General features: G+C 44.0%; 1 protein-coding gene across 2 annotated transcripts in view; it reads right to left on the bottom strand.

The window, feature by feature from the left end:
• The window catches only part of ap2a1 (adaptor related protein complex 2 subunit alpha 1), a 40708-nt gene extending 17661 nt beyond the window's left edge, over positions 1 to 23047 (bottom strand). For both annotated transcript variants that reach the window (XM_063191002.1, XM_063190995.1), the window contains exons 1-9: positions 22211 to 23047; positions 18168 to 18379; positions 11869 to 12062; positions 9555 to 9684; positions 7644 to 7745; positions 6896 to 7155; positions 4569 to 4737; positions 2191 to 2328; positions 717 to 899 (exon numbers count right to left, since the gene is read on the bottom strand). In XM_063191002.1, the coding sequence (XP_063047072.1) occupies positions 717 to 899; positions 2191 to 2328; positions 4569 to 4737; positions 6896 to 7155; positions 7644 to 7745; positions 9555 to 9684; positions 11869 to 12062; positions 18168 to 18379; positions 22211 to 22277 (1455 nt within the window). In that variant the 5' untranslated portion in view covers positions 22278 to 23047. The remainder of the gene's footprint in view (positions 1 to 716; positions 900 to 2190; positions 2329 to 4568; positions 4738 to 6895; positions 7156 to 7643; positions 7746 to 9554; positions 9685 to 11868; positions 12063 to 18167; positions 18380 to 22210) is intronic.
• Positions 23048 to 24796: the final 1749 nt, after the last annotated feature.

Below are 24796 nucleotides of genomic sequence, written 5' to 3'. Positions count from 1 at the left end.
TGGTCAAAAACAGATGACACTTGCACATCAGGGAGCCACTAAGAGGGGACATGCTCCCAGATCTTTTAAGACATTGTTTCTCAAACTTTTTCAGACTGTGGACCATTTTGTTCCAAAAATGTTCAGGGACCACCTGTCAACTGAATTTACAGTTCATGGGTGCTAATTTGACACTGCTAATTTCGATGCAGATCACTCGATTTTTATTCAAATTTACACTCCTATCTTATTGTGGTGAAAATGAGACTTCAGCTATGTTAAGCTTTGTAATTATGTTACATATAAACCTACTGCTAGCTCTTCTTGGAAAAGTAGAAATCCCCTCGCGGACCACCTGAGCTCTGTCGCGGACCACAAGTGGTCCCCGGACCACACTTTGAGAATCACTGTTATAAGAGGCCCATCGTGGACTACGGTATGGGTATGGTTGGCCAGCATAGTTTTCTTTCGGGACACAAGCTATATTTAGCAGCACGCCTGTTTGCACAACTTGACTTGAATCAAGGGCTAAAATAAATAAAACAACCATTATTTTGACAGAGCTTAAAACAGAAATTAGCAGTCAGCATTTCCTGCAGGTGCGAGACTATACTTCCTTCTACAGTCTCCGGCGCTGCTCTAGATAAAAACCCGGCCATAAGCATTGGTCTGACTGTGATTTCAATGACCACATCGTGGATCAGCGTGATCTGAGTGGTGTTGTTTTCTCCGGTTACCTCGAAGACGGTCTTGGCAGCGTAGCCCTGCACGTCGTCCCGGTTGATGACGATCTGGATGACGCGGTACCAGACCTCCTCGCTGACGTAGTCTCCGGCGATGCGGATCAGGTTGAGGATGGTGTCCACGTACCAGGAGTAGTCCACCGCATACTTCTCCGCCAGGATGGCCACCTTCAGGACCTGGAGCACATCAAGGAGGCGTTAACGGACAATTAATAATAAATAAAAACGGGTGCCGGACAACAAGTGTCATAAGTAGGTTAAGTTGAGGTGGGGGACAAATAAGTGACTAGGTTGAGATGAGGTGGTCTTCTCCGCCAGGATGGCCACATTGGCACACAGGAGAGGGAAGAAGGCGCCAACAACCGATTAATAATAAATAAACAAAGGTGCTGGGCAGGTGTAGGAAGTAGGTTAAGATGAGGTGGCCTGCATGTCATCCTCATGCATGATTTAAAAAATCTAGATACATTAAGGTTGGCCCTTTTTGGTTGTTTTTTGGTTGGTTGCTTTTTATGCCTTTACTGACAGGACAGTGTGAGAGACAGGGACGTGGTGGGAGAGAGACATGGGGAAGGATTGGGAAATGACCTCGGGTCAGACTGCCTTAGCTCACTGAGCCACGCCGCCCCAGCTAGCACTTTTCTTTAAAATAATTTTGGGAATGCAGGGACGACCTCTTCAAAAATAACATAACATATCTACAACAACATAAACATACTTCTGCCTTTCAGGCTTATTTCATAAACACATAAAATACAATAAACACAAACCCACATTTCTGAAACTGGCAACATTTGCCTAGTGCTCCACTATTTATAGCGCACTTCCTCAAGGCCGCATAAATATTTTACCTGTTGCGTAGGTTGCTTGGAGAGCAGCCATTGCCAAATGCGTAACTAGCGTAATCAAGGAATTAAGGATCCGTGGTGATGCAATGTGTAGTGTTACCACTTGGCATGGTGTTGCCCTGGGCCGTCTTTGATCCACTGCGAGTCATTCAGAATAAAAAGCATCTGCTTAATAAACAATTAGCTTATCCCTTAATTGGCCCAGATTACTTCAGCAAAATTTGCCTTCCAGGAAAATAGGACGTGTAAAGAGTAGGACATACACATTTACATACGGTACGGAATGTAATTTTCCCCCCAATACAACTGCAAATTCAATGTTATAGATAGATAACAGAATAGAGGATGGAGTGAATGACTGGAGTTGCATGCAGTAAGTATTCTGGTCTTAAACAAAGTTTCAGAATATCCCATTTGCATGTGTGGGAAAGCTCTGCGCTACGGTAATACACTGTAAATACACAAAATATAGCCACAATCAGAATGACTAAAAAGAGTTGACACAAATTGTGAGCAAACAGAATACGGCCATTATTCTGGATTTTTCCCTGCATGTAACTGGTCAGTGAGACTGCAATCAAAATATTTGGGGACACAGAGGTCATCATAGTCCTGCGTACCATTTCCTCCCGGATGGAGTAGTCGGCCGTCTCCAGGTAACTCAGCATCTCGGCGACGATCTGTTTGGCGTTGCTACGGTCGCACATGGCGTAGAGCAGGTCAGCGGCCCTCTGACGCACGCTCACATCCCTCTCAGTCTGGACACACAAAGGCACCAAACAGAACATTCAGAAACACTGTGCTCCTCAAAGATCCTTATGGAAAATACAGTTCAGAGTAGCCGACTACTTGAGGTTCATTTTCAATTACTGGGTATTATTGGTTGTCTCTTCGAAAACAGTCTGCCTTGTGTGTGTGTGTGTGTGTGTGTGTGTGTGTGTGTGTGTGTGTGTGTGTGTGTGTGTGTGTGTGTGTGTGTGTGTGTGTGTGTGTTAGGGGTGGTACGGTTCACAAAAGTCACGATTCGGTCCATATCACGGTTTCAAGGTCACGGTTTTCGGTTTTGTACGTTTTTTTTTTATTTTTTCAAAATAAAATGTATTATGCCCTGGAAATGTATAAAATAAAAATTAGAATGAAAATGTAAGCTTATCATGGGAATGTTGAATTTGACTTCATTTAACCTAACAAGTTGAAGTTACTGAAAGAGGAAATATATCAATGACTTAAACATGCTTTTTTTCACAGAAAGGGAGAACTAAGTCCTAACTTTTAAGTTGACAAATATTCAAACATTACATACTATAACACATTTGACATGTAAAGATAAAACAGCTACACTCCTGTAGGCAAATGGACCATTAGGTCAGTGCAGTATGACTATTTTGGTGAATGACACACTGAGAACGATTTTGACTTTTATTTTGATACCGCTTTCTGCGAGTTTTGCGCTTAGGATGAAGTTGCTTCCTATCATGAAACTGCCGGCCGTGAGAAGCATAGAAGTAAAATCAGAAGTCAAATTCAATTTTAAGTGAACAAGTGATAGGGTTGAGTTATGTTAAAATGTGAAAGTTAAGGTAACAAATAATTTAAAAAGATCGTTTTTTTAGAAGTGTAGGCCTATGCACAAGAATGTTTCACAAAACTCCTGTGAAGCTGAGCCTGTTAAAACAGTCAAATTTTATTTTGGTTTTAGTGTTAAACATCAATGTTAACTAGGCAACAGCACAAAGTCCCCTTCATTCCATCAGAGTTTAACTGGCTACATATAATTAGGCCTACAGCTGATTGCAGTTAAGGACAGCGCAGTGAATCTGATGGATATGTTCAATTATCTCGCATTTTGCCGTCCGGAATCCCCATTCAATGTCACGTGGATATAGCCTACACTAGGCTACTGTAACGTAAGTCATAGTCTACTTTGCTCTAATAATCTTTCATTTTTTGTAAATTCGTGTTCATTTAATTTAAATTGGTCAGAATAAAGGCTGGGGGCAGTCACTTGCGCTAACGTGGAGAGAAAGAGGGAGGGCGGGGGGCGGGGAGACGCTGCTGACCGACCTGCACTTGCTTGTAGGCTACTGTAGCCTAGTCAGCTGGTGCATGCTGTTACATTATGCCTTTCAGTTGGCTGATAGAAATCAATCTTTCCACACTCAATATCCTACGTAGTCTTTGTGTTTTATGCTTGTAAAAGTAGTAGGATTTTAATTGCGTTGTCCGCCGGTGGTCACTCCCTTTTTTTTTTGGAAACCGTGGGCACCGTGCGGTTACGCACTACCCCGTGCCGTGACATACAGACCGTACGGTTTCGGTGTGTGACGTAAACCGTACCATGCCTAGTGTGTGTGTGTGTGTGTGTGTGTGTGTGTGTGTGTGTGTGTGTGTGTGTGTGTGTGTGTAAAAAGGATCTGTCCAAGGACCCCTGCGCTTATCAACACTGTATATGCGGGTGTTTGCATGACAGACGAGGAACGGTGCTATGCCACCCACAGTACACGTGTACACAACCATCCCCCATGATGTACGACTTCAAAACATGACTCCCCACGCCAGTCAATATTGACCCGGGGTAGGCACGTGTGCAAAAAGGATACCAATCAATGGCTAATTACCTTCACACATCAATCAAGCAGAGTATTCCATTCATGGATTCATATTCATTCATATTGAATTATTAATGGAACATTATGCCTTTCACAGCTAACATGAACTATTCGCAAAATGACAGCAGGTGTTAGTTATTTGTGCTACAAAACATGCCTATAGTTGATTTTACATGTATTTAGTGACAATAAAAGCGGTTCCATTCCACACAGTAGCATTACATTACACTTCCGCTATGGATGGAGGTGCAAACCTGCAACCCTTTGACCCTTTAGGTCACTGCTGCACCCACAGCTACCTCAGCAGCAGACTGTACAAGGTGTGAGAACAGTATACTGTTAACTGGTACAAAGAAGAAACAACAGCATTGAAAGCATTCCTGGTGTACCTTGAGTGCATTGATGACAGTCTCGATGTGCGTTTTGACGGCCTCGTGGGAGAACTCGGAGCTGGCCAGCGTGCACATGCTCTCCAGGGCCAGGTAGCGCAGGTTGGTCTCCCTGTGCTGCAGGAACTGGCCCAGCTGGTTACAGGCCCGCACCAGCAGGTTGGGCTCACTGGAGAGAGAGAGAGAGAGAGAGAGAGAGAGAGAGAGAGAGAGAGAGAGAGAGAGAGAGAGAGAGAGAGAGAGAGAGAGAGAGAGAGAGAGAGAGAGAGAAAGAGGGACGATTTTAAACTCACTGAAGGCAATGATTCTGGTTGAAATGTCATATCATGTCTAGGTTCCGTCATATCTAGGAACTGGAATAGATTGTTACCGGTCCACACCGGCACGTTGGGCTTACCAGGACACAGGGAAGAAGAGAAACTCATTGTAAGTGATGATCCATACACATTACAAGCCTTTTATGATGTAGGTAAAACTGTGCTTTAGAGTGATCAATATGTGCAGTGGTCTTGATTCCGGTATAAGTAATTTTTTGTCAAGGTTCCTCCTATCTAGGAACTGGCACAGCTGGGTACAGAGCCACACCAGCAGGTTGGCCTCACAGAGGCACAGCAGAGGAGAGACAAATAGATCCATAATTCTATTCAGGTCTTAAGTCATTATGCTGTACATGTCCCTCCCTGGGCACAAGGCTTTCATGAAGCAGGTGTAAGGCAGCTTAGTATCTCAGCAACAGCACCCATAAGCATGACATGACACTAGGGCTGGGTATCGCAGCCATGTTCCTGTATTGATTCGATTTCGATTCTTAGGGCTTTGAATCGATAAATCACTATTCAATTCGATTCGATTCATTCCAAATCGATTCAATCTGTTCCCTTCTTGGTGCCAGGATTTCCCCCAAAAGATGCTGTTACCTATTTTTATATAAAAATGTCAAAGGGCTGTGGCTTGACAGTGCTAACAGATTGCTAATTTGTAATAAGTAGGCCTAGGCCTAATTGACTAATACCTACTGGGTATTTTCCATAGACCTAAATTAAACAAAAAGAAAAAAAAAATCGATTTTGTGCCCTGTGAATCAATTATGTGAATTTCGATTCGATTCGATCGATTATCGATTAACTCGATTATTTTACCCAGCCCTACATGACACTGTCATAACGGTTATGTCATGCTTATGACAGTACTATCAAGTTAAGTGTTACTGACATCTCACCACCAAGAGAGAGCGCTGCATACTGATCTCTATTAGACTTACTTCCTTACGATCACTTTGTGAACTCTGAGCAAATATGAGCATTGGTACTAGGTCAAAGTGGTGAAATTGCACTTAGTGTTCTCTGCGTTGGTCCAAAGCCCTAAGGGAAGGCAATACTAATGCTACACTGTCTTGAACACATTCTCAAAATGTAAGCAGGATGTGGTTTAGTCCCATCTCTATTTACACAAACCCAAAAAAAACCTGCAATTGTGTGTAGGCACAATGCTAGATTCACAATCAAGAACCAACTATTTTATTTTATTTTATTTTAGTAATCAAACCAAAAAAGCTTTTGCTTCACTGAAGGACTGTATGGATAACTGAAAAATACTGCAGATAAACAGATACGAAAAAATAAGAAATGCTGAACAGAAGACTGGAGGAGCAAGACAGACTTTTAGCAAGAACAACAAGGACTTAGGAATTGCAAAGCAGCAGCCCTGTCACCCCAAATGAACTCTCTTTGTGATCAGAAAATCAGAAACGTTTCCCCAACATTCCTTCCCAACTGTGTCACACTCAAAACATGGAGACAGTATCTAAGCATGGACAGGAGAAGGAAGAAAAGTACTGGATGGCTCTGCAATTCATAAACAAGAAAGCTGCAAGATGAAATGAGGACACAAAAAAGTGGGCCACGGTCCACAGCAGTAGTTAGTCACCCTGCTTCGGCGGCAGAGTTAAGTAAAATAAAGTGAAGAGAAAAGGTGACGGGGCACAAGTCAACGTGAGGGAATGTGGACTGATGGAGCGTGGTGGGTGGTTTTAATCATCTTGGCTTGGGCACATACACAAGTAAAGAAAGTACTGGTAAACACTGGGAGAAGACATCCAAAATTCCTTTTGGAATTTTAACTCAGTGATTTTAATGATTTTAATAAAATTGATTTAATGATCTTTGGATTTTGACTCAGTGATTTTAAACATTTTGTTGTTTTCTTTTTTCTGTTTTGATTCGTTTTATCAGTAGTGTTTCTGTGCTTTTATTTGTGTGAATTACATCGAGCTACCTACATGTATGAAATGCGCTGAACAAATAGTCCTGCCACTGCAGGTCAGTTACCTGTCGTAGTGGATGATGAGAGCGATGGCCTCGAAGAGAATGGCGTTCTTGGCGTTGGAGTGCTGAACCTTCTTGGACTTGGGCGGCTCCTGGGCCTTGTTGAGAATCGTCTCCAGGCACTCCACCAGCCGGCCCTTGACGGCGCCATCCTCTGGCGGAGGGTAGCACTGCAGCAGGCGCAGCAGCTTGCAGGAGAGCCACGGCGCCGGCACAAAGTAGTAGGTGTAGTCCTGCAGGTCAGTGGAGGCCGACGACACGATCTGGAGAGGAGAGGGGAGACAGGAGGAGAGATCAGTCAAGTTACATGCATGTCTACACCTAACTACAATCTGGACATAAGCAGGGTAGACGGGAAGAGAGATCAGTGGAGTTAGATCCTATTTAGGTCTACACCTGACCAGAGAAGCACAATGCTTCACCTAGTTTCAGTTCATGCTAATTCATGACAAACACAAGGAAGGAAGATGTCAAAAATCAATTCAATATACAATTACTAGTCGACAAATGTTTGCCTCTGAACTCAGTCTCAAAATGTCCATGTGGATTTAAGAGAGGCTACTCTCCATTATATATATTTTGCTCGCTAGTTACCTCCACCAAGGAAGGTACTTCATTTGCCATGTCAGCACTTAACATTTCATTTGTGAGCTCATGAACAAACTATATCTGTCTGAAATGTTTGTCAGCATACTACTGTTTGTGGGAAAAAATCACTCAGAAAAACACACACACAAACACACACACTCACCCTGCTGAGACGTGATACAGCCAGTGATACACAGGTCTTAAACTCATCTGGATTCTTCTGACTGAGACAGGTGATGAGGGAGATGGCTGCAGTTACCACACCCTGCAGAGAGAGAGAGAGAGAGAGAGAGAGAGAGAGAGAGAGAGAGAGAGAGAGAGAGAGAGAGAAAGAAAGAAAGAAAGAAAGAAAGAAAGAAAGAAAGAAAGAAAGAGAGAAAGAAAGAAAGAAAGAAAGAAAGAGAGACGGACATATAGATGTTGACAAATGTCAAAAAGTCAATATAGTGGTTGACAAATTAGATCATGACAAACATCAAAATTCACAATAGCCAGTTTACTTCCAGCTCAGTCCAGTGACAGATAGGTAACCTTAGGTGCTCCGGCTCCCCATAAAAAGCAATGGGAAGTGGACAACTGATGTCATGTGATGGGAAAAAGTGCCCTCTGTTGGTCTGAGAGAGATTCGCTGGTGGTACGAGGACAAGTGTTAGAAAGTTAAAGGGAAACTAAGGTGCACTCTGTGTCACTGTGTGTGACTGTGTGTGAGTGTGTGTGTAACTGGGCAAAGTTCAGCATTTTATTCCGCTTTCCATTCCATTTTATGCTGTGAAGGAAGGGAAGGAGAAAAAAATGCAATTTAGCAGCGGAGCCAAGTTGAACAGCTGACCTGCGTAATAAAAGCAATTTCGGGCTGGACTCAGGAGCTCAATGACTGGGCTACTTCCGCTATGTGTGTGAAGTAGTGAAGAGCATACAGAGCCACTGCGGTCACTAAATCAACTGACCGTGCTGCTATCCAAAAGCTGTCGGGCTATTCAAATGAAGACAAATGAAACATAATCAGCCGTCAGCATTGAGCTGCTCTTTTTTGACACTAGAGTAGCTGGATCAGAGTGCATAATGCCTACAGGAAAAGCTTCATCCAAAACCAAGTCCTGCAAATGTTTCGTTCAGTATGGTTATGTGTTGAGATGGTTTCATTTCCACTAAATTACAATGGCTAGAAGGGACTGTCAGTGAGTAATTCGGACAGTGTTCCAAGTTGGCCTTGGGTGATTTGAAGAGACGTACTGTATAAATAAATACAATAAAGACATTTTAATTTATAAATTCATTTTAATAACAGAGAATTTATTCTCATTTATTGAACCTGGATGTATAATACCTGTCCTTGGACTAAAGAGCATCCAAACCCAAGAAGCTAACAAACAGTCTGGATATAGCCCGCCATATTCTACAAAATCAGACATACGGTACTGCATATTGTTACACAAGGGGGGAGGGGTGTGTTTGCACACTCACTGTAGTAGCTAATGTCTTCCTCTGCTGTCTGCATCTCTATGCATAATGTGGTAGAAGCAGCCGCACTGCTGTATTCTGTCTGCTTTCAGCAGGTGAGGAGGAGGCAGGCGGAGTTGAGCTCTGATGCCACCCAAACACACGCCACTCCAGGGACTGTACCCTGCTTGTACCTAAAATAACTATGGGTCGTTTTAGAGAAAAGTCTCAGCTAAGTGTAATGTAATGCAATGCTCATGCGTTGGTTCCTAAAGTGGACGGCGGAGGTTCTAGGGGGGATAACATTTGCATAAAACAGTGAAAGGCATGGGTTAAAAAGTAAAAAAGACAGGCCTTTTGTAGCACTGCCAAGAGAGAGCGGTGAGCTCATTAATAGACGCCCAGTCAGCCCCCTTTCACTCAATTATAGCTACCTATGAGATCAAACAGCCAGCTAGGTGTACTGTAATTAAATGTTTTTATGGAATCTCCATGGAGCTTCTCTATGTTTTCTAGTATCTGCTCTTATTGATGATCTCTACGTAACCTTGTACAGTGACCTTGAGTGTTTAGAAGAGTGCTTCCAAATGAAATGCTATGATCATCATCATCATCATCATCGTCATCATCTCACCATGTGCTGGTCGTTGAGCAGGTGCACCACCCTGGAGGTCCACTCCCCCATCAGTACCAGGTCAGGGCACGTCTTATACAGGCGCAGCAGACACAGAGCGGCAGACTGCTTCACACTGTCCATGGTGTCCCTGCAAACGGTCAGACGGAGAGGCAAACGGTTAAACAAGACCTCCTCTTACTATGTGCAGTGTGTGTTCCAACAAACATATCATCTGCATTTCCACACCCGAGATCACTCTGCCATTTGTGTGCACTGCACTGCATTGTTTGTCTGCAGAACCCACATTATTCTATTCTAACACTAAGCCAGACATGTCTACACACACACACACACACACACACACACACACACACACACACACACACACACACACACACACACACACACACACACACACACACACACACACACACACACACACACACACACACACACACACACAATAATGGTACTGTACAACTACGCAGTGCTACACAAAGCTTTCCATCCACACCCTCATTCCAGAATATTCAAACCAGGAATTCTGAGTGTGCAGTTTTTTTTAGACCACTTTTGTTACACAACCCCCACAACCCCTTCTCCTCCTTCGAAAGTGCTGAGCTGAGCTTTGGGGAAAGACTGTCACTTCCTTCCATGTCTTCACTGCAAGCTGCCTGCTGAAAGTCCTCATTTTACACACGCAGCACGTGACCCACCCAACTCATTTGTGTTCACGCAAGCAAGCACACACCATCCATCTTGTGCTCATTTTGCATAGGCTTCAAAAAACCAAACATAGATGCATGATTATAAAGACACGCAGTCCGATCCAAAATAAGTGGTAATTAAACTGCATTTCGGATGACCTTATTATTACTGCCACCAGGATCATTGATATTAGTTACTAGTAGTGATATAAACAGAAAAATACTTTAATTACTTTGGGGTACAATTTATAATTTATTTAATTAGGGTTGTGAAAACCACGATTGTTTTTGGGCGCGACGTCACTAACTCCCAACACTGCGTAGCTGATTACGCTGATTACCACCTGCCGCAGTGTGTGATATGAGACCCGGGGTTGGACATGGGTAACTGGTGAGCTGCAGTGCTCAAAATCAGTGGAGTGTTGAAATGTCAGTTGATGCAATGTGAATTGAATATTTCGTCAGTCTGTGGTGTGGTTGGTGGAGGATGTGGGCTGTGCAGGGAGAAGTGCCTTCACACTTTGGGAGAACTGCCACCAGTTACTCCAGTGCAGTATAACCTCCTCTTACACAATCATTCAGGAAGAGTCCTCATGTGTGAAGGATGAATGCCATCGGAGGTGCTGGTTACAGGTATGCAGATATTTTTTTTAAATCTGGATACTTCTTTTATCCGTTTGGGTGTAAATACGACCTGGGTAAAAGTAAAATCTCCATTGTAACAGATGCGTTTTGACCCCCTAAATGAGGTATTTTAAAACCAGAGTTTTGAAATGTGCATTCTAAAAATCTGTTTACGTGTTAACAAGAGGTCAAAACTAATGCTATTTCAAAAACATCCATTATACATGTAAACAGCTTCTGAAAGATATTGGGAGAGGAAATAGTCACTTAAATATTTCGCACCCTAAATATATGACTTTCCTGTCATTCAGTACAGACAAAATATTCTCTTGAAGATCTTAATTTAGGGGGTTGCACACCGCTTAGTAGAGCATCCCGTAGCATATAGGCCTGGGGAACTGGGTTTGAGTCTGGCCTGGGTCATTTCCCAGCCCTGCCCCTTCTCCCTTTCCCCACCACTTCCCAGTCACTTCTTCACTATCCTATAACAACAGCTCCTTGATAATTCAATAGAAAATTCCCCAAAATATTTTTTGAAAATGTCAATTTGAAGTCTATGCTTTACTACTTATTGTCCTGCTTTGCCAGCCTGTCTGTCAGACAAAGCTTATAGATTAGATGCAGCCTGGTCAGCCAACCATCTCATACACAGGAGGCCTCTTCCGGACCAGGAAGAGCGGAGAGTAAGCAGGAGTGTCAGACTGACTTGTTTCTCAAATTCAATGTAGAGCCAGATGATGTAAATACATTTCACGAATCCAAATATAGTCTCCATATCGAAAACGACATGGGTAGATCTCTCAATATGAACAACAAGACTTAAGCTGCAACAAGACTTTAATAGCTGAACCATTTCTGTCCAAAATGATATATCCATGAATGGCATTTCAAACTCACATGCGCGCGCACACACACACACACACACACACACACACACACACACACACACACACAGACACACACGCACACACACAACCTCAAAAGCAGTCATTCTTTCTCACCCTGCCACCAGGATGCGAGGGATCTCTCCAGCGAAGGCCTCGGCCATCTCCCTGCTGCCCACGTTGGCGATGCAGTGCAGGGCCAGACACATGAAGGTGGGGTTGCGGCTCGACAGGTCGTTCTTTATGGCATTATTGATCAGCCGGATCAGCTCGCTGTTGCTGTTCACCAGCACCGATATGAACAGGTAGCCCTGAGACACGGAGAGAGAGAGAGAGAGAGAGAGAGAGAGAGAGAGAGAGAGAGAGCGAGAGCGAGAGCAAGAGAGAGAGAGATACTTTATTAGTACCTGTGGGTAAGCTGGTTTTGCAGTTCAAGAGAAAGGTATTGGTGTCCATACATATGAGCTGCAAACAGATGACACATGTACATAAAATCTAATACAATTATAATATAAACAGATTAGATAAGTTTAGGGACAGACAGAGAGATATAGAGATAAACATAGATAGAGACATAGATAGAGAAGGAATAGAAAAAGGGGTGGTAAAGAAAAACATTAAGAGTGAGCAGGCGAACGAGAGACGCAGACACAGAGAGAGAGAGAGAGAGAGCAACAGAATGAGTGTGAGAGAAAGTGTAAAGGAGGAAAGACAAGAGAAACAGTGGGAGATGAACAAAAATGAGGTCACACATTGGCAACGAAACAGCATGATGCTAACTTCAGGGGTGTGACTGATTGAAGTAGTTGAAGCAGTGCACTCTCACAAACATTCCTTCACAGCCGTGTGTGTGTGTGTGTGTGTGTGTGTGTGTGTGTGTGTGTGTGTGTGTGTGTGTGTGTGTGTGTGTGTGTGTGTGTGTGTGTGTGTGTGGTGCTATGGGACATGCAGGGGACATATAGGCAGTGTATGCCGCAAGAGGTGTAGTCAGCAGAACACCATTAAAAGCCCAGGCGGAGCAGCAGAGTTCAATAAGGACAGAGCGCTGAGCCGTGTGCTCACAGGGTTATGGCCCTGCCTGTGTGCTGGCGTGTGTGTGTGTGTGTGTGTGTGTGACAGTCTGCCCACACATGCATATTCCCCCTGCACTGTCTAGTGTCTGCCCACTCCTCCATTCGCTCTCTCTTTTTCCTTTCTCTCACTGTCTGCACACTTCTCCACTCTTGCACTCGCTTGCTTAAAAAGCTTTCATTTTACCCCTGCTAAAAACAGCTACATTCGCCAGTTCTCTCTCTTTCTCTCTCAGTCTCTCTCTCTCTCTCTCTCTCTCTCTCTCTCTCTCTCTCTCTCTCTCTCTCTCTCTCTCTCTCTCTCTCTCTCTCTCTCTCTCTCTCTCTCTCTCTCTCTCTCTCTCTCTTTCTCTCTCAGTCTCTCTCTCTCCGTCCCTCTCTACATCCCTCTCTCTCTCATCCCTGTGGGCCTCATGATGCTCTTAAGTCTGGCAAGATGCCCCTCGTTCACAACTGCACACAAGGACACACACCCAAAAAAAGATGACACAACAAAAGCAGCAGTGTTGCAGTGGTATGCCTTCCCTGTGGCACAGACAGCCATGAATGTTTGTGTGCAGTAGCTGGGCTGGCGTGACAAGATTTTAGGGATTAAGGTCTCCCACAACATCTCAATTAAACCCGAAAACATTTGCATCCGTCAGGGCAGACATCCTACTAGTGTGTATGTGAAATACGACATTCAACTGTAATTTACACGCCTTGCGCAGAGCTTATGCTATAACCGTACTGTCACCAAAATTGTAATCGGTCTTAATCTGTTACTTGAGCCTCTTGGTAATGTCATGTTGTTGTGATGTAGTTTCAGCATTGAGTGAATGCCCATCATGTGGGCCCATCTGCACAAAGAGGCCATGTGACCTTGACCTTTAACATCTGACCCTGACACTCTACTTGGTTAATCTAATAGTCCAAGTGGTCATAGCAAATTGGAAAAATATGGCTCAAGGACTTCTTTAGTTTAACCTCCCCACCCAAGGCATTCTTTAGATATATCCCCATCACAAGTGTGGCCCACCTGCAAGGTCACAATGACCTTGAAGTTTCCCCGTAGATCACCATGTCAGGTCAGTTCAATATAATAAATATAAACATTTTGTACAACATTTGCCTTGAAGCGTTGCAAGTGATGATACGTTTACGAGGTGAGGGAGGACAGCTAGGCGAGCAGATGCATAAAGACAGACAACCTGAAAATATACTAGCATCGGACTGCTGAACAAAAAAATATGGCTGGTGGCAGCCATAACATACCTCAATGGCATGTGTTCTAGATGGCAACATAAAATACAAGTAAGCAACAACACCTAAACCCTGTGTATCGAGCACTGCAAACCGAGGAGCAGCACAACTCAACCCACCCCTCTCATGCGCCATATGGCTGCATTCATATGTCAAAATGAACTCAGAATAAAATCAAAGAGCCAAACAAACGTACTAAAAACAGCAAATTGACTAGGCTAATGGGTTTGTTTTAGATAGCCAATTGGGCATGTTGTCTAACAACACAGAGGCATGCTGGCTTGTTAATATGGCTTAAATTGACTTATACAGTCTCCACGGACAAATTCATGTTGTTGGCTATCTGGTCATGATGGCCTGGCTGTTGACTAGAGATAAATTGCATCCATTTCACTCTAAAAGCCACAGTACCAAGAAACAACTTTCAGTAGACCGGCAAGAAAGAAATCTAATAACATGGCTAACAAAAAAATATCTATGGTTTAATACAAACACTAAACTACAAACTCGGATAAAAACAGACCAATCTTTCTACACTGACAAAAACCTAGTGTCGGTGCAAAGTGTGTCCCAAGCCAAGTTGTTATAACCATGTGTCCATTGCTAACATGCATTTAGGGGCTGGCAGGTAAAATGACTTATTCTGCAGAAAAACAGCCCCCTTTAGTTTCACTTCTGCAGTGTCCTCAGTGGAGGCTTCGTCTGGCAGAGCCGACACCCAGCTCTTCTGCTTTCTCATTCCTCCTAGCCCAGATTTTCACTCCTTCCCTTTCCTTTTTTTGTCTCACTTCATCGTAAAAAGCTCAGACTCAGACTAATAACAACGATGCTCCACCGATGACAGAACATTTTGGATCTTGCCAAACAAAAAAATCAAATAAAAAAAAAATGCATGGTCAGCAGCACCAACAACCTCCGATCCCTTCCCTGCATGGTTGTATGACTTCGCAATAATCGTATTCAAGCTGCCGTTTCAAAGTATTAACATAAAAACCCTGTCAAAAAAATAAACAGTGTAGTTAAGCTACAGGGCTAGTTAAGGCAGTAAAGTCATTTGGATAAGAGATGATGCATTACAACATAATACCACAGCTAATGAATGCAACTTTCATAAACGACTGCTTGTAAGACATAAAAAAAATGGCAGACAAGGATTTATGCGAAGGGTCCCACTGGAGGACACGATGTCATTAAAAAAACTAACAAACACATTGAAGGGAGCTTTGGATCTGCAATTAGATGGGACTGTATGGTCAGCCTGTCCCCTACTGTTCACACCACTTGCTCTCCATCTGTCACACTATTTCCCCCACACTGGGCTGCAATGACAACATTGCAAGAGGTTTGTAATGGCTCTTTCAATAAAAAGCCGGAGGTTCATACACCACAGTGCTATACGTATAGATACAGTATGCACTAGGCCTCAGGAGACGAGGCAAAGATCTGATTTGATGTAAAACCTCTCTCACTGCTTTCTGGCAAGCAACGACAAAGTCTTATTGCCAGGTCTTCAAAATTTAGAAAGCAGTGTCCTTTTCTTGGGGGAAAAAAATGTAGCATCATCGTTGCTACTGCCACTGTTGGCGCATTTGACATCTCAACAGAATGTCTTAGAAGATGGACTAGTGCTCGCACTCTCTCACACACACACACACACACACACACACACACACACACACACACACACACACACACACACACACACACACACACACACACACACACACACACACACACACACACACACACACACACACACACGACTTGAAATTCCAGTGGCAGAGAAAGCCAAAGGGTCCCGACATGAATAAAGTTGTGCAGCAGTGTTTATGCATACCAGCACTGCCAGCGGTGCTACTACTACGGAGCATCCACCCCTGTGTGTGTGTGTGTGTGTGTGTGTGTGTGTGTGTGTGTGTGTGTGTGTGTGTATGTGTGTGTGTGTGTCTGAGATGGGAAAAAGACCCCCACGGCCATCTTCATCTCCCATCTCAGCCCCCATTGTGTCGCAGGCAACCAGGTCAAGACTTTTTTTTTCTCAGGCTGGCTACTGTTGCTCCTCTATATACAGCCCTCTGGCTAGAATGAATTGTGCTCTCACGCCTAACACGGGAGGTTTATTTGTACACGTAGACAATGGTTATTATAGCCGAGTAGGGTAAGGCCAAAACATTTGGGTTGTTTTTTTTTCTTTTGGGAGGAAGCAAAGCTTAAACAATGAGTCAGGCCTGAGAAGGGAGGGGCTGGCCTCAGCCAAGTGACAGCCCTGTCTTTGCTCTTGCTCGCTCGATCACTTTCTCTGCCTTGTTATCCTTCTCTCTCGTTGTCTGACTGTCTGTCTCTCTCTTTCTGTGCTGTTTGCATCTCGTCAGTCTTCGTCCTCGTGCCATGCTTATTTTTCTCTCCATCATTGTCCATCCCTTTCAGTGATGGTTGGCAGCTTTGTCGCTCATTTTCTCTGCATTTCTGACTCTCTCTCTCTCTCTCTCTCTCTCTCTCTCTCTCTCTCCACCTCCTCCTCCTCCTCCTCCCTCCGTAACAGACGCAGAGTCGCAGAACATCACTCCCAGATGTACATGACATCACCTTTCCCGGCCTGAGATTTCATTCTGAACTGAAGTGGCGCAACTAAGCATCATTGTCAACAAGCCAGAAGCTAGCAGCCCAGGATCCTGCCTGCTTGCCACCCTGCCTGACTGCCTGTAATTAACCAAGCTGCAAAAAAAAAAAAAAAAAAAGGGGGGGGGGGAGGTGTCATCATCTCCTCCAGGCTCACATTTTAGCTGCAGAGTCTATTTAGATACTGGAGCATGTGCTGCCTTCCCATCCCGTCCCGTCCCTTCCCTCTCCTCTATTTTCTCATGAGTCATCGACTGTAAATGCTGCACCTGCTACCCGCGAGAGTAAATCACCTGCAAAGCTGTGCCGTGTCTACATAGAGGTGCGAGGCCGGGATCATGCGCAATATAATATGAGTAGGCCACTGTACTGAGGGCACTTCGCCATTCCAACCTCTGAAATCGATAATCTTCAACTCTGAAATGAATGAGGTATTAAGGCGTGTGCAATCGGAATCAGCTCAGACTCTCAGGGCTGCAAAACTGTTTCAGTCCCATCATAAAAAAACAACATACAAAAATAGACTGTTGACAAACATGCAAAAATGTTCAACCGTCATCCTCCACGCTCTGTTATTTCTTTGAGAGCTCAGATTGTTTCCACCTGCTACATCAGATGTGCAACACAGGGATGTAATCCTGTGCCGTAATCACATGGGCATGTGAGTGGGTTCTGTTTATGGGGCGTTTTCAAGCCATAAAATTTTACAGCAAAGAAGTCACTACATGGAGGTGAACGTTTGTGGCAGCAGGAGGTTAGTACCTCCCTAACAATCCCTGAGTAGATTCTGGCACAAGTTCATTGATCCTTTGTACCTCAACAGAACCTGTTTACATTCAGAGGCAGACAGACAGACAGACAGTAAGAGAGAGAGAGAGAGAGAGAGAGAGAGAGAGAGAGAGAGAGAGAGAGAGAGAGAGAGAGAGAGAGAGAGAGAGAGAGAGAGAGAGAGAGAGAGAGAGAGAGAGAGAGAGAGAGAGAGACACACACACACACACACACAACAGCTGTTGCATGGGTGGTGTAGTGAGTAGCGTGCCGGTTAATAAGCTTGTGCCAGCCGTCACACACGGTGGTTTAACAAAAGGGAAAGAAGGCGCAACCTTTCCCTGTCTGGCGTTGCCGGTTTGACAGCCAAAGATACTCGCATGGCACTATGCTGCTGTGGTGTGCTGTGGGATCACGATGACACAGGAGAATCCCCAACATATACACACACGCTGAAATAGATGATTCATTATCTACACCATAAGCCATAAATTAACACATGCCAGGGTTTCCCTTAGTACTTCATAGTTAACATAGCCACCATCTACTAGAGTTGAGTCTGATGAAAAGTTTTTGTATGGAAAATTTAATTTCTTAAGCTGCCATACAAAAATTGTATCAGGTGTATCATGTCACACAGGCACATAAAAACTAAAACATGCACACGCGCACGCACACACGCACAGAAAGAGCTTGTGGATGTGGATGAGAACTTACGATCTGTTTCTCGGTGTACTTGTTGGAGCTGAGCAGGTTGACGGCCTCCATGTGCCCAAAGTCGATGTCATGGCCGAGGAGGAAGATGAAGAGCAGCTTGCAGACATACTTCTTCTTGCTGTAGCCGTCCAGCGCCTTGTCGCCCTTGAACTTGGAGCGGATGTTGGCCAGCTCCTTGTTGATGCGCTTGATCTCCGCCTCTTTGCTCTTACCTGCACGGCACGTGGAGTGAAGAGAAGGAAGAGAAGAGAAGGGAAGAGATGATTGAAGAAAAGATGCAACACAAGCTTTGACGTTTTTTTGTTGTTGTCGTCAGCCGTTAACGCTATTTCACTTACATTCCATCCACACAACGATTGTAAATAACACAATAGAACATTGGCTTTGACTTGGCATGACGTCTCAACATCCACTCAATATCAATTATTGTAACACCACAGTTTCGTTTCATTTTTGCATGCATTTCCATATTTCCTGAAGCTATGCAATTAAGGGTGTAATAACTCAACACGTCTGGTTTAGTTAACCGGGGCATGGTTGTAAAGCGGCTGCAAAGAGACCGCAGGGCTTAATTCTCTTCCCTAAACAAATGCCAAGAGGGCGCTTCTTTATGAGGTTTACGACTATGCCTGGCTTTGGGCTAAATCAACGCTGTGTACCATTTCTCCACCTTTGCTGTGAACACTCACTCAGTTAGTAAACACTCAGTTATTAACTCACTGTAACTGTATCAACAATCTACTAGAAGTGTAATGTAAAATGCAGTGCTTCATCTCCCTTATTAACAAAATTCTGTTATCCAATTGACAGTTGAGGTCTGACTGGTGATCATTCAAAAGAGAAAAAACAATGTAGCGAGTTTCATGTTTTGTGTGTTTTCTTGTACATGCTGGAACTGAAAAATGAAAATGTCCACTCTGTGGACAAGAAAGTATTTGTTTTTGTAACACAGGTCAGCATCATTCTCTGTATGAGAATGTGTATGGGCAGCAGGATTAAAACACACCAGTTTTAACACTTCTCCACCTTTGCAGTAGGCACCTCACTTATTCTCTCACTGTCACTGACCTAAAATCTATTGGTAACTTGGCACCAGTATCATCGTCTTGGATATGAGAATGTGTATGAGCAGCAGGAGTGAGGCCCTAACCTGGCCACTGTCAGAGTGAGGTAGCAGAGCGAGCGCCGTGGCAGAGCAGACCCGGCTGTGGCAGAGGCAGCGCTGACACAGCATATATCAAGCTGGCAACACAAACCAGATGGAACTACAGAGACGGGCTGTCAACACTCACAGATAATGTACCGGCACTGCAAGCCATGTCATCTTGGCATGGCGACACAATCTCAATTCTTGAAAATGGAGGAAAGAACTGTTCGCTTATAATAGACATGTGGGTATGGAAGGTGAGGGAGAGAGAGGCTCACTTTTAAATGCAATGTGCCTGCCACATAGTTCAATCAGCCATCATACAAATCAACAGACATGTAGGTCAGCTAACTAGTGAGAGCATCTGTGCCATGCCCATGCAAAGGGAAAACACAGGAGGATTTTACAAAACCGAGAAGGGGTTAGAAAAAAACATTTTCTTGTCTTTCAAATAACCTCAGAACAAGCATAGCAACAGGGCAATTTTAGTTTAATTTTAAATGATTTAGCCAGTATTTAAGGCAGCTACCCTCACACATCACTCTCACCTCAACCAACCAGTCAGAATAGAGCATACTGGCTAGGCTACAGCTTTGGGCTTAAAAATTACACCACTGTTATTAAGAAATCTGTGGGTCGATATAATTTTTTAACTAACTGGTGCATTCACAGCATTGTGAAAATCTTCAAATCAACACTATCCAAATTACTAAACAAATAATAACATTGGAGTGACACCCTGGTCCCTGGACTTTCCGAGAGAATACTTATCCTGTGGAAAGCACTGTTAACCATTTCACTTAGGCTTGACCTTCATGAAAACATTACTGGGAAATGAATGATTAATCAAAGCCTGTCAGTCAGAGGAGAGACAGAGGATCCCCACATGTAGCATCTCAGGCATGTTCCACTGAATTCCACAGTGCCCGTCTTCTCTTAATAGCCATAATGCTATATAGACCTTCAATTTAGGTTTGAAATGTATTGGTCAAAAATAAATTGACACTTATGGACATCCGTGTCCGACTGGAAAAGAACAAGATCTCACTTGTGCAGGCCGTCAGTCAGATAGCAAGTGGGAAGTCGATATCGGAGCGTTAAGAAAACAGTCACACACTCCCACTGCTGAGAGACGGAATGCATACAGACAGTTCATAGTGAGCACACAGAGGACACCACTGACTGTGACTGGGGCGGTGCTTTTTAAAAACCGGGCTCAGGGATTTCTTCCATCTATCTGGATCTGTAGTGAAGCCCCCAGAGGCATACAACAAGTCTTCTGCTGAGACGCCAAGATCTCTGTGGAACTCTGTAAATCTGCAATCTACTGCACCAGACCTATGACTGATGAATCACCAGATCTGATGAGCTCTGCAAGACAGGCCGCCAAGATTTGCAGGAGGACGGTGACATAGCATTTGCCATTTGCAGGACCAAGCTGGAATGTTCTAGCATACAAGCCATTCCATTCCATCTCAATTCCACTGTCTGACATTAGAATACATAAGTAAAAATGGCACAGAGGGGAATAGTCTAGCTGCTGCAAGTCACTACACTGGAGTCAAGTAGGGGGGTACGATTAATATTGGCAACAAGGGATGCCCTGACGTGTTTGAGCTGTCAGTCTGAGAATGTCATTGCGGTACAGTGTCCTGACTAGGAACCGTGTTTGTAGAGATGAATGTGTTTGTTTGATATCAATGCAGGTAGAAAGACCTTTGTATTTGATTCCATGGGGACAACCAACAACCTCCCTCAGTCACATGCTTTACATTGCATTTGTTTAGCTCCATGTAGATGAACTTCAACATGATAGCATTAACAGTTAGCCTATTGGCTGCTGCTACTAACTTAACGAGAGATAGTAGGTTTAGGTTACAACTTAGAAACTGAGTGAGAAAATGTGTCATCACAGCGGGACTTTCAATAAATTCAAATTGGTATTATCTACTTCCAAGGAATGCCTGAAATATTTTATTACAGTAAATTAAATGGACAAGGCGTTTTCCTTGAAATATAAGGACAGGAAAAACAAGTCCTGGAATTTCTATTGTCAAGTGTTTTTAAATGTCACCCATGTCTGCTTCTGTTAAGACGGAACGTGAGCACTACAAGGTGTGATACTTGCCTTGATGTCATGTGTATGGCAAGTCATTTGCCGACAACACGAAAAAGCAAAATCCCACAATCTGAGCGGAGCTGTGGAATTAGATAGGCAAGCCACACTAGGTCATGGAGACAACGAAAGCACATCCTCACCCCAAACCAACTGTCAAAATAAACAAGCACTTGGGGGCTACGGGACGCAATCGTCAAATGCGGAGGACAAACAGCAAATGAGCATCTTGAAGACATGACCCCGGCTCAGGGCTGTGCAGGTCAAAAGCCAGATAAATGGATTATCGCGAAAACAGTCGAATCGACTCCTTTTGGTGTGGGGCGATATCAACAGCTAACTGCCTGTTGTGCGCGTGACGTGAACAACAGTGGCAACATCTGACAGATTAATTGTAGCTACTTTGTAGGGGGAAAATAGAAACAGTGTATCTGCTGTAGCGGCCTAACAAGCTACGATGTAACACCAGATTCTTGCTAACGTTCCACTATCGCCATCCGTGCTTCGCTAGTTGCACTAGCGGCCCACTGCCAGTGCCAAAGGATGCATAGAGAATTCAGAGCTGCTTTGCAGCGGGTAAATGACCTCCCCGCCAGTAACCAAAATGCCCCGGCATTTTTAGATAGCAGTTAATTAAAACAGTTCACGTGAACGTTTATGGATCATCATAATTAAACACGGGCACGAGAATTGTGCAGCGCCTTACCCGTGTTAACAGTTAACACATCAGCTCATATAAAAAGGCCAACGTAAGGTTCAATACCAGAACTGGGTACTTACAATTCCTGATGTCCGAAATGAACACCGCTAATCCTCGCATTCCATCTCCCTTCGACACAGCCGGCATTTTCGGTTCAGTTCCGTTTCAGGTTCACAGAAAAGGTATATAACAGGGATGTAGTAGTCCTCCGTGTTTAGCCCACTGACTTACAGCTGATGATAGCTTGTAATCTACACTATATGAATTCTGATATAGTAGGTCCAATGTTCGCTAACACTTTAGCTAGCTAATAAACGCTGGCTAACTAACTCGTAAAGGTGAATACCAGTGAGCTAGATTAGCTGAGTATATTCCGAGCCCGCAGCGCTGCCTGCTGAGGTGGCTAGCTAACTATTGGTTTATTATAACGTTAGCTCCAATGGTAGCTAACTGCTGTTTCCGTTGGCTAATTCATTCAAACCTGTCTATTTGCGTTTCGCCGACAAAACGTCACGCAGACACATCTGAATGGGACACAGTTATAGGTGAAAACGAACGAAATGACACTACTATTAGATCTGTCCACTACTGCATGTAATTCCACAAAGCTGGAAAAAATGTCAAAATAACAACCTATCAGTCTAGATCACTGAACATGAGTCACGCAAGGCAAGCTAGCTAAACAGCTAGCTAGCTAGCTAGCTAGCAATGTCAAATGTTGGAGTACATCACCCACAGGACTGTGATCGTGCAATCAAGTAACGTTCTTTAACGACAGCAGCTGGGTGCTGGGAAAATGGTTCACGAATTGAATGTATTCAGTGCGTGGTCTTCAGTAATGTAGGTGCCAGATCTTACGGTCCGTATTCCCGGACGTAGCTCGTGACTGCACAAGCAACGGGCACTAGACGCGTTTGCTGAAGCACAAACTCTTGCGCTTCTCTGGATTATGCCCCGCCTCTATCCCCGTGGTTTACCACTCGATTTCAGTACAGAGACGTTATGAGTGCTTTGAAATAAGACATTGGCTCATGTCAAGGGCAATCATTTTCATGTCTGATTTTAATTGGACTAACCTTTCGCTCTGATACAATATGACATCTATCTATCTATCTATCTATCTATCTATCTATCTATCTATCTATCTATCTATCTATCTATCTATCTATCTATCTATCTATCTATCTATCTATCTATCTGTCTGTCTATCTGTCTGTCTGTCTGTCTGTCTGTCATTTCCATCTGTCACATCAGCTTTTCATCAGCCTTAGCCTGTATCTTCCTTTGCGAGAAATAGCCTAGTGCTTATTATGCAGCTTGAGTAAATGAAAAAGTGATCACAGTCAGTGATTCCTATTTTCATCACAACAGCACACAGTGCATAATAGGCAGGCCACCAGGTGGAATAATTAGGCCTTTGGTCCTACCAAGGTTTGGATTACAGACCGGAAGGTCTATTTGAAGAAATTAAAGTTTGGGGCCATCTCAATTTTTGCCCAAAATTCAATATGGCCACCATTTCCCAAAATGGCTGATTTTCATAATTTTTTCATTACAGTGTAAGGTGATATTATTTATCAGCAGCACTAATCTGTTCTATTCCCTTATGTTTACAAAGGTTGACTAGACTAAAAAAATGAAAATTAAGTTGACAACCTTGAAATATCCAAAGGAAATTGCTCAGAATAATGGTCGAATTGCACATAGAGAGTCCATAGCTGGTAAAATAAGGCCTATGTTCTGCCAAGGTTTTCACAGTGGATTACAGACAAGAAGGCCAATGGAAAAAGATTAAACTATTAAAGAATAAAGTGGGCGAGATCGGTGGATGGGGGGGGGGTGCAGAACAGTGATGGCCAGAAAAGCATGGGGGAGATGGGTGAGGGGGGGGGGCAGAGTATGGGGGGTTGAGTGCGGGGATGGGCAGAATAGTGTGAGGGAGATGGGGGGGGGGGGGCAGAATATGAGGGGGGTGAGTAAGGGGGTGGGCAGAATAGTGTGTGGGGGGAGACACTGTAAGGCAGGGAGGAGAGCAGGGCATAAATGTATGAAATATCTATGTTATGTATGAAATGTCTATGTTAGTGTGTGCAGACACGTGCTGGGCCACAAAGCCACCCACTCATACACTCACACATACACACACAGTTACAGACAGACAGACAGACACACACACACACACACACACACACACACAGACAGACAGACACACACACACACACACACACACACACACACACACACACACACACACAGAGTCGCAGGCACACACATATAGACATACCCACACAGTGACATCCTTACTGTATTGCAGCAAGTCCGACAGGAGGTCAAAGATTTCGGAAAACATTGGCCATATTGAATTTTTGGCAAAAGTTCTCAAAAATTGAGATGGCCTCATGTTTTAATCTCTTCTAATAGACCTTCCGGTCTGTAATGCAGGGAAAACCTTGGTAGGACAAAAGGCCTAATTATTCCACCTGGTGGCCTGCCTATAACACACTGTGGAGGTAGTCCATCACACAACTGGAGGGAGGTGGGAAGCCCAGCCCAGGCGACATGGAGAGTAGGCTAGTGAGTGAGTTTGGCTGTGAGCGCTGGCCATGGCATTCAGGTCCCCAATCCCCCATCCACCTGTCGTTTCTGGGATCAAATAATGTATTAAA

The sequence above is a fragment of the Engraulis encrasicolus genome, chromosome 2 (genome assembly GCF_034702125.1).
Source record: "Engraulis encrasicolus isolate BLACKSEA-1 chromosome 2, IST_EnEncr_1.0, whole genome shotgun sequence".
In the NCBI taxonomy this organism is placed as follows: Eukaryota; Metazoa; Chordata; class Actinopteri; order Clupeiformes; family Engraulidae; genus Engraulis; species Engraulis encrasicolus.
Note: the sequence above shows the minus strand (reverse complement) of the source record. Positions and strands in the feature narration are given on the sequence as shown.